General features: G+C 41.6%; 2 protein-coding genes across 2 annotated transcripts; one reads left to right on the top strand and one right to left on the bottom strand.

Annotated features, from left to right (window-relative positions):
- Window positions 1–1,042: 1,042 nt before the first annotated feature.
- Window positions 1,043–6,585, bottom strand: apba2a (amyloid beta (A4) precursor protein-binding, family A, member 2a; the record flags this gene model as incomplete). Its single annotated transcript, XM_079224310.1, has 11 exons — window positions 1,043–1,114; window positions 1,768–1,908; window positions 2,378–2,497; window positions 2,870–3,082; window positions 3,248–3,427; window positions 3,584–3,769; window positions 3,866–3,952; window positions 4,469–4,614; window positions 4,706–4,745; window positions 5,025–5,129; window positions 5,368–6,585. 11 exons carry the CDS (start codon window positions 6,583–6,585, stop codon window positions 1,043–1,045), a joined length of 2,508 nt encoding a protein of 835 aa, XP_079080436.1.
- Window positions 6,586–9,760: 3,175 nt separating this feature from the next.
- Window positions 9,761–14,811, top strand: fan1 (FANCD2 and FANCI associated nuclease 1; the record flags this gene model as incomplete). Its single annotated transcript, XM_079223763.1, has 13 exons — window positions 9,761–10,955; window positions 11,040–11,180; window positions 11,879–12,080; window positions 12,164–12,397; window positions 12,482–12,613; window positions 12,706–12,814; window positions 12,922–13,041; window positions 13,138–13,302; window positions 13,408–13,564; window positions 13,647–13,750; window positions 13,839–14,033; window positions 14,422–14,550; window positions 14,674–14,811. 13 exons carry the CDS (start codon window positions 9,761–9,763, stop codon window positions 14,809–14,811), a joined length of 3,021 nt encoding a protein of 1,006 aa, XP_079079889.1.
- Between the last annotated feature and the right edge of the window lie 887 nt (window positions 14,812–15,698).

The following is a 15,698-nucleotide window of genomic DNA, read 5'->3' as shown; positions in this document are numbered from 1 at the left end:
TTTCATTGGAAATGAAAGATGAAAATAATGTATAGTTTAATATTGGTTACATTTTTCTTCAGTAATACTTGTGAGCCATGTGTGTTCCCATAGCAACAGCAAATGGTCTAATTTGTACATAGGTCCCGAGCAGCGTCATTGGGTAAAGCATCCTTCATGAACACTTTCTGAGATCCAAATAAATGTGAAAAATCGAGAGGAAGAATGAAAACCAAAGTGCTTGGATTAGAACAATTGATTAATTTCTAATAGAGGAACATGTACTTTACGTCTTGTCTGTAAGTACTTTTGTTTGCAGTACCACCATAATAAAATAAAAACAACAACAAGCATTTATCTATAAGATTGTATTCTTAGTGTGTTATAACATTACATTCATTCAGTAATGTATATTGTGATACATTCTTGTACTGTACGCTCTGGTAAAGGTAATGATCACCCATACTGCACGTGAAAAGTAGGTGTGTCTTTGGCCTTCAGCATCACCATAATACACATAGTTTAGTGCCTTTGTACAGCATATTATTATAATTTGTTTAATACTTACTGTAATAGATTATCATATTGGATTGAGAATGAATCCCATGTCAGTAATTCTTCATAATAACATGCATATACTGTAGGAGTAATATGGTCTTTCCAACCAAGTCCTTGAGTAATCCAAAGTATTTACAGTAGAAGGACATTGTTAAACTCCATACACATTATAAAAATGACTAAATAAAAAATAAATGTATTAATTTATCTCTTCATAAGAAAATAATCATGACCTTAAAGCTACTTATCTTCAACACCAGAAAATCACGCACAGTACCACAGACAGAGTATTCACATTGTAAGGCCATTATGACAATGTAATTCAAGATAAAACCTGAAAATGAAAACTGGATGTCCTTTACAGCATTGCAACAAGAGGCCGAGAAAATAAAATGATAGAAAAATAAATTTCCCTCGTCCCACTGAGCCACCTGTCCATCATATGTCCTTCGGCTCCACACGGCCAGACATGCATAACTACAGTGGGCTGATCCATGCGGGGTCTCTATATGTAGACGGGCGTCTCCTGTCCTGTCAGCAGTCTGAACATCACAGCAGGCATCGTCTTCATGTTGATCTGGTAGAGATGAGAAGAGGGGAACAATTACACTGTCAATCAAGCACGGTCCTAATCGCATCATTTGAGTGAAGGCCTACTGTACTCCCTTCTGTCCCACCAGAGAGTCAGAGGAGACCTTGAATCCATGAGTGAAAAAGAATAAAGGAGACATACGCTGGCAGAAATTGGGATAAAACACACACACAAACAATGATGTTACCAGCTGGTGAAAGGTGGAAATTATAGAGTAGAAAATGCATCTTGCTCACTTATTAAGGATAAGGATTAAGGATATGCACTATAATTGGTATATTTTATATAATATATAACCTTACTAAGTTTGACATTGGATGGAATCACGTATGTCTTCATTTCTGACCAGGCAAGCAATCTCAAACAATCATCCCTCATATGCTGGACTATTTTATTTTGGGAAGGGGGGGGGGATTATCTGCATTTACGTCATACAAAATTGCTCTTTTAGTAATTTTATTTATTGATTAAATGCATGCAGGATTACAATGATGTAGGAAACCAAAGGTTCTTGCCTTTAACTAACCTAAAACTGATCTAATCTGTAGGTATGTCTTTAAACGGGTTGCATGGTACAGTGATTTGTGTAGTCTAGTAATCAGCGAAAATTGCTATCTTGTGGCATGATGTCTTCTTACCTCACCCACTGAGACAGACAGGGTTTGAACAATCTTCTCATGTGCCATGGCCACAACACTCTGACCATTTATTTCAATGATTCTGTGTCCAACACGAACACCGCCTCGTTCAGCTATGCCGCCTCGCATTAGACTGCAAATCTGAAAATGTGAAAAAAAGACACTTTGCGTGTAAGTGTATAGCACAGGTGTGTACTTTAAAATGTAACTGTGGTGGCGGGGGTGTGGTTAGCTCAGCTGCGGAGGGGGAGTGGTGGAGCGATTCTGGGAACAGGTGCCGGGATCAGCCTCGGCTGGGTGCAATTGTGTGTGTGTGTGTGTGTGTGTGTGTGTGTGTGTGTGTGTGTGTGTGTGTGTGTGTGTGTGTGTGTGTGTCCCATATAAACAGTGACTGAGGAGTGAGAGGAGAAGCAGGTAGCAGGAACCGCTGACAGTCGAGGAGACGACAGATACCTGCATCTTGCCTATAAATAAAGTGCATTAAGAAACTGCAAACGACCGTGTGTTGCCCTCTTTGTGCTGCGCGATACTCACGAGGTAACGGGGATCGTTACAGTAACCTCGACCTAAAGTTTAGTGGAATGATTCATGCTAACAAGGGCTGACTCACAATGCCATTCTGCACACTGAAACCAAGCTGGAACTTGAGATCGGGTCTCTTGATGAGGACAGTGGTGACCGGAGGGCAGCTCACAATACTCAACTTCACCATCACCTGATTCTTCAGACCCTGGGCCAAAAACACATAAAACACAATCTTACAGTCATTTTAAAGGACAATTCTGATGATTCTTACTGTCAACAAATGTAATGAAAATACCAAAACCTAAACTAAATCCCTCCATGTATTACCTGAAGCCAAAGTCATCTCCAACTTATCCCTCCATTAGTGTCCAATTATTCAAAACATGAGGGCAGCTGTTCTTTTTCATTTATCCCTACATACATGTTCTTGCTAAATATTTCCACTGCACTAAATGCACAGCTAAAAAATTGTCTGAGTTGCCTTAACCACCAGGACATTGTGTATGTTGTGATATCTCGTTCCAAGAGTGAATGAACACTGAATAAGTGAAAACTGGAGGTGCCTGATGCTGTGTACCTTGATGATGCCCTGACAGGTGGCAAGTGGCAGCCCCACCAAGCTGGTGTCATTGATGGACATAATCTGGTCCCCAACACTGAGTTTTCCAGAGCGAGCTGCAGGGCCACTGTTCAGCATGCTGGCTAGAATGACGGTGGGCAGAATGGAGCCCCAACCAGACTCCACAATCACCACACCGAGGATCTCCCCTTTATGCTTCTCCACATTCAGCTGGAACAAAGAGGAAGCCTTTCTTTTTCATTTTTTTTCGTTTTCAAGCATATTTCGAATGTCAAGGTTTAGTATATGTGTGAGGTTCTGGTAGAGTGATTTATGTTTAGGGAAATCCATCTGTCATCATCCAATTCATCTGCAGCAAAATACAAAATGTCACACCTCTTTACAGTTGTCTGAGTTTGAGAAATGGACGAGGTCGTCGTGGTACATTTCCTGGGAGTTGATGATGTCACTGTATTGTTTCTGGCTCAAGTCGGTCGGGTTGATGCCGTTGGCTCGCAGGAACTCTCTGTAAGCCACGCTAAAAGCCTGACCGATGGACTGTGCAATGAGCTGTGCCTGTGGGATGGGGAGAGTTTGGGGAAAACTACTCAGCAGAGGGTTGACAACAGAAAGGAGGTGAGACACATCGCAATGTTTTAGTGGCCATAGAACAAATATCTTAAAGAAAACTAAAGAAAAAACTGTTTGAACAGTTTAGCAGCAAACACTCACATCCTCCGACTCAAAAACATAGCAGATCATCCTATACTGACTCTTCCCTTCGCTGGCAGAGTCGGGAGATTCTGAGAAATCCTCCGATGAGGCCTGAGACATACGCCTCCGTGCCATCAGAACAACAATACTGCCGATGTCGGCTATATAGGAGATGGTCCTCAAGGCACTGTCCATCATTGTCTCCTGCGGAGCAAAGACAGTGACATTCTTTACTCATTATTTCTAAAAATAGATTTAACACAGGAGGGCAGCTGAATCAACACACAAAGAGTCACTAACCTGTGTGTCAGCATTCAGCACTTTGACAGCTTTAGTGGAGATGAACAGATCCACTTCTGTCATCATTTGAGATTCTTCATCTTGGCTCTTTGAAATATAGGACATAATGTTTTAATCAGACGTTTAATATTGTTGTACTTTTATCTCACAATGCAAACTTTCAGCACATTTTCAAAACACTAACATGTGCAGGTGAACAAAAAGGACATGCAACAGCTCTACCGTGTGGTAGATAAATGACTCTGCTGCTTGGCCTTCACAAATAAATCAACTGCAGTAAAGGTATACTGATAAATACACTTAAAATTCCATTAAAATCCAAAGTAAAATAAACTTTTGGAGCCCAGGTATCTGTCTGAGCTGATGGACCTTGTTGTTGTATTCAGAAACATCAATTGTGATTCTTAAACCTGCAAACACGCACTTAGGATAGGATCAAATCAATTCTTCTGCACACAAAGTCCTCTGTTTGCTAAATGTGTTGCTACATTATTGAGACATACACAAAGGAGGACAGTATGCCGCAGCATCTTTGGCAGACTTGGATATGTATAAACTGACTCAATGGATGTTAATGACTGTCTCCCCGAGGAGGCAGATTACCTTGATACGACTGACAGCTTCATGGGCCTGGGACATGCGGACAGATTTGGATGGGTTTTTATCAGACAACACCTGAGTGCAGCCAAGGTAGTTAGCAGCAAAGATGATCCCATCAATAAGGTCCTCGGGCTCACAGGGACCTGGGACTATGCAGCAAAACAAAAGACTCTCATTGTAAAGTATTGTAATGTGCTCCAATACATTAATCAATTCATCAGAATATTATGAGATAATTACCATCCTCAAAGCTGGGGAAAGAAGCCGCTTCCTGTGTGTTCTTTAAAACAAGTTATCATGTCAGTAAGTTAGACTTCAATGGACAACTCTGTAATGGTAATAATACCTGAAAAGACATATCAGCCATATCAATTATCAAAGCAGAGTTGTGTTGTGTCGTGGCCCAAATCATTCTCCAAACATGAGTAGAAATAATACAAAATTAATTTATAAAGATGGAAAAAGACATACTACTTAGCAAAAACTACACAGTCATACATTACAACTGGTTGGACCACATCTTTGACGAGACATCTTCTGTTGTGCAATACGCCTTTACCTTGGCTGTGTTGCTGTCCTCCTCAGGGACAGGCTCTGGAGACGGAGGCCTCCTCGGCTGCTCTGGCATGACCTCAGGTATTACAGCTGTGCTTGGCTTCTCAACCTGTTGTATACAAACATCTGCTTTAACTTCAGCAAAATTGTTTTAAATGTGTCGTATTGTCCTCTGTAGATGGCAACCCAATGGGGGAAAGTCGATAAAAGACTTTGTGGCTAAGAATGCAATTAAAATCTTACTGAATTCACTCTGGGACACAGAGATGGTATATTGTACAGAAACAAACACAAGACAAAGGGAATGCGATCTGACAAAGATCTGCCCTATTTGCATTGATGTATACCTGCTGGGGTTTCTCTGGCCATCTCTGCCTCTCCTCAAGAGGCTCCCTCTGTTGTTCCGGTGTGTGAATAGAAGCCAGGGATGGTTTGATAACCCTGGGTTCACTCTCCCGTCTGTCAGCAGAGGAGGGACTGGGTCTGGGAACAGGGGAAGTCTCTTTGCGAGGGGGGAGCTTCTGGGTGTCAGCAGGCGGCTGAGCATGGGAGTGACGAGGTGGTGGAGGAGGGTGTGGCTTACTGGAACCAGACCTAGCTTTGGTCCGCACAGTGGCTTTTTTGCCATCCTTTGACAAGGTCTTTGGACGCTGTTCAGTGCTATTGGTCGTGCATCCTTTGATCCCAGAAACAACAGGCTCCATGTCATCTCCTGTTACCTTCCTCCCTCGTCCTTTACCCTGCCTCTCCTTCTCTTTTGCACCCATGTGAGAGGACTCACACTTCTTACTGGCTCCTGGGATATTATGGTTTCTTGTGACTCGAGTGTCATCTTCTCTTTCCTTTTCAGCATCTCCCTTTCTAATTCTTTCATTCGCGTTGTCCTGATCAAGGCTAGTCTTCCTTTGAACACTGTTCTCTGTCTCCTCTAAATCCTCTATAAATTTGACCCCATCCAGCACCTCTTCTATCTCATCTCCATCACTGAAGAAGAATCTGTTCTCCTGTCCTTTTCCCACCTCCCTCTCAGCTCCATCCCCTGCAATCGGAGCACAATGGGACCTGAAGCGATGGCCGGTTTTGTGAGGCTTAGTGTCTGATTGTGATCCCTCACATATTTCTTTGCCGTGACGAGGCCTAGGAGCGACTTGGTCAACAGCACTGCTGTTCTCATTAATATTATCACCTACTGCATGCTTTATATAGCCACCATCCTCAGGAGAGTACTGTTTGTAGTACCTCGTGTCCACAACGCCCTCCTTGTTCAAATGCAGCACCTCATCATAGTCCTGCTCTACATCGGAGCCCACGTTGTCGTACTCAGAGCAGGTGTCCTCCATGTCCTCAGGACTAGGGTCGCAGCTCATGTAATGGTGGCTTGCAGGGACAGAAGGAATCAGCTGGTCAATGTTATCATCCTTTAAGGTACACAGTGGTTTCTTAGACGCCTCCCTCACCAAACCTTGCTGCTCTTCTTGGCTCTGTTGAGTGAGTCCTGGACTGGGGCAAGGAGGACTGGGCACCAATATTTTGGTAATGGTTCCTGGCTTTTTTCCATGAGCCATAACTGGCCCTGTAAGCCCGCTACCCTCAACCCTGCGGACATTTATAGAAAATCAAAAAATTAGATTTTTTTTTTAGATGCATTTGGCTCTCTGCATATTTTGACTTGATGTCTTACTTCGTAGAAAAGAAAAATCCTTGAAGAAATACAATGTTTTGAAAGAGAACTTACACAAAAACATGAACAGCCACAGGTTATGTCTCTCTTAATCAATAATAATATATAATCATTTTCAAGCTTTTACAGTAACACCCAACACACCCCAGAGCTTCTCTCAAGCACTTCACACTATACGAGATTTAAATAACATGATTAAAGATTTGTTTCCACACTTACACAAACATTTGGAATGAGATTATATCAGAGTAAATGTCTCTGTTTCACACCAAACCCAATACCTACAATCAGTAACCACGTACTAAAGTCATAATAATGTACATCTATATATTTCTTCCCCACCATCTAACACCCACAGCCACCATCTCAGACCTTTTGTCTATGACTGTTGTTGTTTCTTATCTGTTAAGTGCTTTGTTGCATCTGCTCTAATTTTGTCTTGATGTCTTGCAGAACAGGAAACATGCAGCAAACCCATTTTAAGAGAGTCAGGCGATGCAGCCTGGGATATTTTTCTTATGTGAAATAATTGTTACTCTACGAAAATATACCCTCACTTACAAACTCATCTCTGAAGCATTTAAATGTAATGTGTTTAGTATGAGTGCCAGATTTATGATCCATGACTTATGTCTTCTTTGGAAAACCGTTATAATACTATACAGTTATAATAGAATAGAATAGTACATCAATATTGGCATGACATCTGAGCAGCATCTCTGATTGGATGTTTGCCCTGGACTATGGTACAACACAACGTCATATATATTATCAAATTAACAGATAATGCCACTATTCAATAAGAATTAACCATATCTGGTGGAAAATGTATTTCTGCACTGTTTTCTGTACTTTCTATGATTTTTTTCATAACAAAAAAGAAAATATTCTAATCACAACACCATAGAGTACTATACAGTTGATACTAATCAATTAATCAATTAGTCGATTGACTGACTGTTAATCTACAACCATTTTCTTAAAAAGAAGAACACAATTAATTGGTTCCAGCCTCTCAGATTCGTGGGTTTCTATGACAGTCATTTGACCATCCTTGAGTTTTGGACTGTTAGTCGGACACTAAAGGTATTTAAAGCCGTTATTTGTGTTTGGGTGTTTTCTATCTGGCTTCTGACACTCAATAGACCAAAGAAAATAATTTACATATTGACTAATAAATGAAATTATTAGTTAGCTGCATCTCTATGAAAGACACCAGCCAAAAAGAAGAAAGGAGAATTCATCAATTCAAAATAACAAACATAATAAACAAAAATGCAATCATGAGGAACAATGAAGTGGTATATACCTCAATAAGACCCTTGTGAATTATCGGGGTCCATTACATCTATATGTTAATTTCTATTGTGATTTTAAACAAAAGAAAAGAAAACGTATAATGCTGTTCACAGTCTGCAGGCGTTATTACTTGATTTGTACGGAATCTATTGGAGATATCACACTGAACACAGTGGTCTGATACCCGCCCAGCCTGAACATGTCAACACCCTCATCTAAACATGAATCATGTAAGCTTGAGGATGAGCGGCAATTGCGCTGTTTGGGCAAAATCATTCGGATATCATTCAGGTTTATCAAACAAACAAAAAAAATCCCAACCATGTTGATCAGGTGATAATAAAAATGAGATTATGATATTATGAGCAGGTACAAAAACCGAATCCAGATCACCTCCAATACAGTACAACACGCGGACCTAATCATGACCTCTCCATGGTGCTGAAGTGGTCATTAGGCTCAGTTTTTAGGATTTCGCCCTGCCCTTGACGTATTGTGGTATTTTATAAACCCATTACGCTGAACTTTTGCCGCACCTGCAGAAGTGGTTGTTGTGGTTGCTCCGGTTTCAAAGTGGACGCCGCATTCCCATCTGCTAAAATATCGATAACATAATCGGATATATGGTTTTCCTGCGTAGGCTATATAGCACGCAGTGATGGAGCTGCACACACACACTCTCAGAGAGACACACACACACTCTCGGCTGGTTTCACATTCTGGAAGCAAACATTATCCTGCTGCTGCGATTCACATCGACCTTGATTTGAAGCATCATGACTGCACCATGCTGACATCCAGCTTGTGGGCTGGTGTTGTACCAGAGGAGCACATCCAGCATTGTCTGCAGCTCTGTTATCGCAAGCCGAATAGGCCTACATGCATTACTATTACATTTCCCCCTCACCCATACACAGACAATCCTACATGTCACTTACCAACATCAGCCCTGTCGGCGGCCCTCCTTGAAATAATGCCCGTGTGCTGATCAGATCAGATGGCTCTCCGGAATGGTGATTTTTGAATAAAAGCCGCACAGCAGCCCAGGAATCTGTGTAGAAAATACAGCCCCCATCATGTGCTCACTGCTCTGTCCCCCAACAAATAACACAGTTAGAGGCATAATAAACACATATGAGTCAAATACACACCTAATAATTAAACACCTAATACATAAACACAACTATAGGCTAATAGTAATGTATTATATATTTAACAGTGTAATGAGGGTGCCATTTATGTAAAAGGGGTGATTTGTAAATGTTCTGCATTATATTCCCATTGAATTTAATTCAATATATATAAAAAAAATATTCTACATCATGAACAATATTTTTGTAAATGTATTTTACCTTGTTTTTTTGCGTTAAGGTAGTTGTGAAAATATCGATGTAGTTGGGTTCGATTAGTACATCCTGAAAGGCATTCTGCGCTCCGCTGGTTGAGTCTGAGAAGCGGGAGCGTTATCATCGACCACTGCAGCTCTTCTCCCGGTTTGTCATCTTTTTGAATTGACAGTCTTTAAATTAACGTGTTGGGCGTTTTTTATTCCAATGCATGCGCGAAGCAGCAAAAGCTACACATGTGTACCCGTTTTAAAAGTTTCTCTTTCTGAGCTAAGTTAGCTAAATAGAGCCGCAGCGTTTTTCCATCGACACTGTCCACACCGATAATTGTCCTCAAAGTATGCAACAAAGAAAAGCTTCTAAAACACGTAATACTCAAAGTTTTCCTCGAGCAGCCCCAATACCGCCCGCATCATGACCGAGAGAGCCAACAAAGACAAACTCAGGCGTAGTGTGTCGTTGTCCAAGAGTAAGAAGAAAGGCAACGTCAGAGCTGGGGTTTCTGCCAGTGCTGCCACCACGTCTCCAATCACCTCGTTCTTCAGCAGCCAGCCTCCACCAAAGCTGGCCTGTCCTCTGTGTGGCCAGTTTGTACCAAGATTCAAGATCAATGAGCACATTGATTTGCAATGTCAGAACTTTGAGAGAGGAGACAGTGATGTCGCCTCAGCAAGTAATAGTGTTGTGCCAAGCATCCAGCTGTCACCCAGAAGGAATCCCCCAAAGCCCCCAGAGCTGGATCCAGAGAAAGAAGAAGAGGTCAAAGAGACACAGACCAGCCCGTATTTCAAAAAGAATAACTCTCAGCAGGCACCACGGGAGACGAGAAGTAGAAGTGCGGTCAGGATGATTGACCTGGGAAGTCTCTCCTCCAGGTTATCTGGGACATGTCGTAAGGTACCTGAGAGGACACAGACGGAGGGTAAACATTCGCCAATGTGTTCTGAAAAGAAGATGCATTCTTCTGAGACACTCAGCAGCTCACAGAAAGAAAATCTTCAGAGTTTAAAAGACAACAAAGATTGTGTGACAGTCATTGACCTTACAGAAACTAGTGGCGGTACTCCAACTGCACTGGAAGATCTGTCGTGTTCAGATGAAGGACATACTCTCAAACAGAAAGCATCTAAATCAGAGACCGTCCCTAAACAGGTTGCTCCAACACTGCACTCTTCTTCCTCCAAACTCTCAAAAAGAAAGAAGGAAACAACTTCCTCTGGCAAGGTGTCTGATTACAGAAAGAAAGCAAAATATAAGGGGAGCAGCGGGGAGCCAGATGAGGTATTATCTAGTGAAAGTATAGCGGAGACAACAGATACAGACCGGCTTAAAACTGAGGTACCTTCTGCTGGTACTCGTGACGGCCCTTTGAGTTCAGAGGAAACATGTGAGGAGAAAAGTACTGCAGCGAATAATTGTGATTCACTGGCCGAGTCTGGTCCTGAGAACACCGCCAGCAGTGACCAGGAGAGCTCTCTGCCCACATGGCTTCCATACTACCTCCGTAACTTCAAGACCGTTCTACAAGCTGTCATGGAGAATGAGGACGACAGGAAACTGTTCAACCAGGATGACATGTCACTCGTGCATGCATTTGAGAAACTCTCAGGTATGCTTAATGTATATATCACTCAGTCGTTGTTATTGAATATAAGTAAGGTCTTGTCCCTCACATGTATTTTTCCTCTCAAAGTCATGGGGCAGAAGCTGTATGTGAGACTCTTTCAGAGGAAACTGAAGTGGCTTCAAGTAAATAAACTGGATTATGAAGAGATAAGCAGTGATCTGGGATCTGTTGCTCAGGAGTTGGTTCAGGGTGGTTTCCTACAGACAGGTAAATAATCCCTAATATATTTTTGACATTTTGGAGCTTCTTTAGGAGAATTATCTGAAGCCTCTTGAATTATTGGCATATTTATGTTTTTTTTTTTTTTTTTTACAGTTTTAGCAGAGGGAGAGTAGGGCTATCCTTAACCAAAGAAAATCTCTGCAAATAATGACACAAAAGTATAACTTTTAAATCATGTTTTGCAGAGATGTTCACATATGTTTGGGGGGAAATAAGTGATTCAGCATGAAAAAAGCACAAGGAAACAATAAACTGACTAAGACCAAATCAAGCAATTAGTCGACTGAGCCCTGCAGCCCTCAGCCCTATTCTGCACAAAAACATACACTGCTTGGACAATGAATGGATTGCTGAAATTGGTATAAATAAATAAAAAGGTATATAATTAGCAACACCAGGTTCCCAAGGGCTCCACACTCTGGAATAGTCTTTAAAAATAGCCTCATTAAAAAATATGTTTTTAATATGCTGGCATTTCTACATCAGTTGGTCTCCATGTGTCATGACGCTTTTGACTAATACTTTGTATTGTACTAATCTTTTTTTTATTATTCTTTGGAAAAGAGCTTTACAAATTAAATATATATAATAAATAATGTACATTATCTGGCTGAAAGACCACATGTAAGTTTTTTCTTACATTTTCTCTTACACCCCTCCTATGCTATTTTTGTTCATCAAAGAGAGTGACCTTCAGGATTTGGGGGAGGCTCTGGATCTCCTTCCTGCTCCTGACCTCAAAACTCTGGCTAAGACTTTCCATCTGGGCAATTCTGGGACTCAGAAACATCAGCTAGTGGAAGGACTTCTCCGTCTGAGCAGACAAAAGTGCCTCTTCTCTCTCACCCCTGCTCAGGCCAACATCGGGGCTGTCATCCTCAAAAGGTGAGATGATTCAATGCATTGTGCTTATTCGCAGCACTCATATCACATTAATGGTCTCACTCCTGTTCTCTCTAACCTTAAAGGGCAAAGCAGCTTGCAAGTTCCTGTGTGCGCCTGCGTCGTGGTCCTCGAGCCGTCTTTTCTCGTATCCTTCTCCTCTTTTCTCTGACGGACACCATGGATGAAGAGGAGATGGCGGCTGGTGGGCAGAGCCAGCTCTTCACCATCCTGCAGGTTAACTCAGGACGCCTGGCCTTCCCAGACTATGCGGTGCAGCGTAAAGCCAAGGTGTTCCAGGACAGAGACGATCTTATCAGGTGCGGATCTGCCACAAGAGTTGAATGTAGTTAAATCTACGCAGGACAGCCAGGAATAAATACTAATGACTCCATCCATCACAGGTATGAAGCATCCATGCGAGCTCTGCAAGAGGTTGTCTCAGCTATGCAGGGAGGTCAGTGGGAAGAAGCCATGGAGCTTTACACTGCGGCCAAAAGTGTCTGGCAGGAGCTGAGGAAAAACCATGACCTCAGGTGACATAAATATGTATTTGCGTCTGTCTAAAACAGAGATATAGAGTCCCGAAATATTTTTTTAATGTTGACATTGCCATTGTGTTGGATAGTCACCAGGAGGAGCTGCCTGCTTTCCTGCGCAGCTTCTCTACAGGATGGGCTTACACTCGGATCTTATCCAGAGGGGTGGAGATCTTGCAAAGGCTACGTCATTACGAGGTGTTCTGTCCTTTATCCATTCACAATCTGACAAATTCAAGTACTTCTGATGGTAAAATAATATAAACAGTATTTAAAGATGTTGTTGGTCTACTTGTGTGTTACAGGAAGCAGTAGAGGAGCTGCGGTCTTTACTGTTGCAGTTTATTTACTGTCCGGACAGCCGAGGGAAATGGTGGGACAGACTGGCACTAAACCTTCACCAGCACCTAAAAAAACCTGAGCAAGTGAGCACCAGTGTTTGTGGTTACATTCCCCTCTTTAAGACGCAACAGCTGTTGTGTTTTCATTTTTTTAACGTGGTCTTTTCTCATTGCTCCCAGGCTATTTCTGCTATCAGAGATGGGCTATCGGACCCTTTGGTGCGAACTGGACCTAAACTTTCTCTTCACCAGAGAGCTGTCAGGATGAACGAGTCTGCCAGCTTGAAGAAGTATCGCCTTCAACTTAAAGACCTGCCCACCATCCACGTCCAAGATGTCACGCATGTGAGCTTAGCACAATATGTCAGCGGTTGGGTTTCCAATAAAAATCATGCTTTTGTTGCATAATTAGTAGATATTATGAATTAATGTTAGTACTTTTGGCTACAGGTGACCATCCGGGGACAGCTGTTCCCTCATGAGGGGGGCATGGGGAAATCCAAGTTTCTTTTACCAGCAAATGGTGAAGAGGGTTCTGAGACCACTGTCATATGCTCTGTGGAAGAGCTGTGTTTAGCACATTACCACCAGCAAGGCTTTGACCAAGGTAAGCTGTTTTTAAATTCACCTACCAAACATATTTCGGTATCCGTTTAACACCTTATGTGTTGCCATTGTTAATGTCATAGGGATCCATGGAGAGGGCTCAACATTCTCAACATTGTTTGCTCTTCTGCTTTGGGACATCATTTTTATGGAGGGTATTCCAGATGTTTTCAGAAATCCGTACCAGGTAAAGTAAGCTCGGCCTTTATAATATTTGTAAAATTTCTGTGCATCTACTTAATTCTAGTCAAACTCATCTTCCTTTCTTATTACAGACATGTCCACTGGATCTTTACACTGACTGTTTCTATGAGAACAGAAAAGAGGCGATCGACTGTCGCATGCAGTTACTCAGTGAGTCGTCAGTGGAGACTCTGCACACCATGTTGGAAGATGTTTGGACCTCCCAGGAGGGTAAAGTGTGTTCACTGGTCAGCTGGGAGCTTTTCTCATCCCTTCAACATGCACAGGTATTTACTGTCACTCTGTTGTAAATATACACTCAGTGGCCACTTTATTAGGTACACCTGTAAAATCTAATGCAATTCAATTTACAAAGATGATAATGATCCGTTTTGTTTGAAACTATCAGCGAGGTGTTTATTTGACCACAGTACATATAGTTTATAGTGGTGTTGAACTTTACTTTATTATATTGAGAGGTATTTCTAATGTTTTGCCCACCACATTTATAAACACAAGGGGGGAATCAATATTAGAAACACATTTCATACATTACAACACCACCACTAACAACAAGCTCAGTAATAAACATTACATCACATTGTAGTTCATAAAACTGTTGTCTACATGTGTTGCAGTAGCTACTAACGTGGTACTGATATACTCTATGTGCAGTCTCTCGTGTCGTGCCTGGGGGGAGCCTTCTTAGGAGGGATAGTAACAAGAATGTCCAAAGACTACAGACACTGTCGTGCAGGTTTGCCTGATCTAGTGGTGTGGAACACCTCAAACAACAGCTACAAGGTGAGATCACATCCTATTCTGGCTGCTCTTTGAATTAGATATTTTCCTGTGTGTATGGATTCATAAACTCGGTGGTACCTGGTTCTTTTACGTCTGGTTACATGGGGTGTCTTGTTATTGCAGCTGGTAGAGGTGAAGGGGCCCACTGACCGGCTTTCCCAGAAACAACAAATATGGCTGGATGAGCTGCAGAAGCTGGGGGCTGATGTGGAAGTGTGTCACGTGACGTCAACTGGAGCCAGAGGAGCTCGTCTGGAATAAACAGATGCGGAAGAATTGACTGATAAGACGTTGCTGCTAATTCATCAGTGTGGTCCAAAATGAAAACACAAGCATACAGAAAAAAACAAAGATCTGGGATCTTTTCTGATGTTGGTCATTGAGAACATATGTTGATGTTTACATGAGTAACTCTATTTATGTTCCATCTATCACAAAAGTAATCATATTTGAGTGGCAGGGAATGTGGCATTAACTTCAGGAAAACCACTGCCTTCAACAGGAAGCGTTGCATCCTGAGATGATTAGAAATAGCTTGCCGACAGATAGTCTAAGCTAATGCATGACAAGACATGCGGGCAAACCAAAGTGATAGTGTTTCCTTTTATTTGGCAACACTATATTCTCAGGATCTCAGGTGGCCAAGCAACGAAGACTCACTTTTAGGTGGCTTCTTAAAATGAATCGTATACTTGCTTGTTCTACAAGTAATTATTGTGATACTATGGCTATAAATATGCTGCTTTGTCACTACTCTACCAGAGAATTTAAATAATATTTTAATTATAGATTAACGTGCTGTTTGTGCTCTCCTTTAGCATTAATTGATTCATCAATTTGGTCTATACATGTCAGAACATTGTCCTAGAGCCAAGTGTCAACACCACATTGCTTGTTTGGTGCGAAACTACAAATTATTCAGACACTGGAACTTGGGAGTGTTTTGGGGATTTTTGTTTAAAAAGACTGGTTATTAAAAAAAACTAAATTGAAATGTAATGGTATTTAACTTTCACTCTACTTTCTTAATTCATATGTAAAACAGTTCGCACACTGAAATATTAAAAGAAAACTTTGATAAAATTGTTCCTGTTTTCTAATGCTCCTGGGACGTTGGGGAAGAGACGTATGCATTGCAGACATTACAT

Source organism: Taurulus bubalis (assembly GCF_910589615.1).
Source record: "Taurulus bubalis genome assembly, chromosome: 9".
NCBI lineage: Eukaryota > Metazoa > Chordata > Actinopteri > Perciformes > Cottidae > Taurulus > Taurulus bubalis.
Note: the sequence above shows the minus strand (reverse complement) of the source record. Positions and strands in the feature narration are given on the sequence as shown.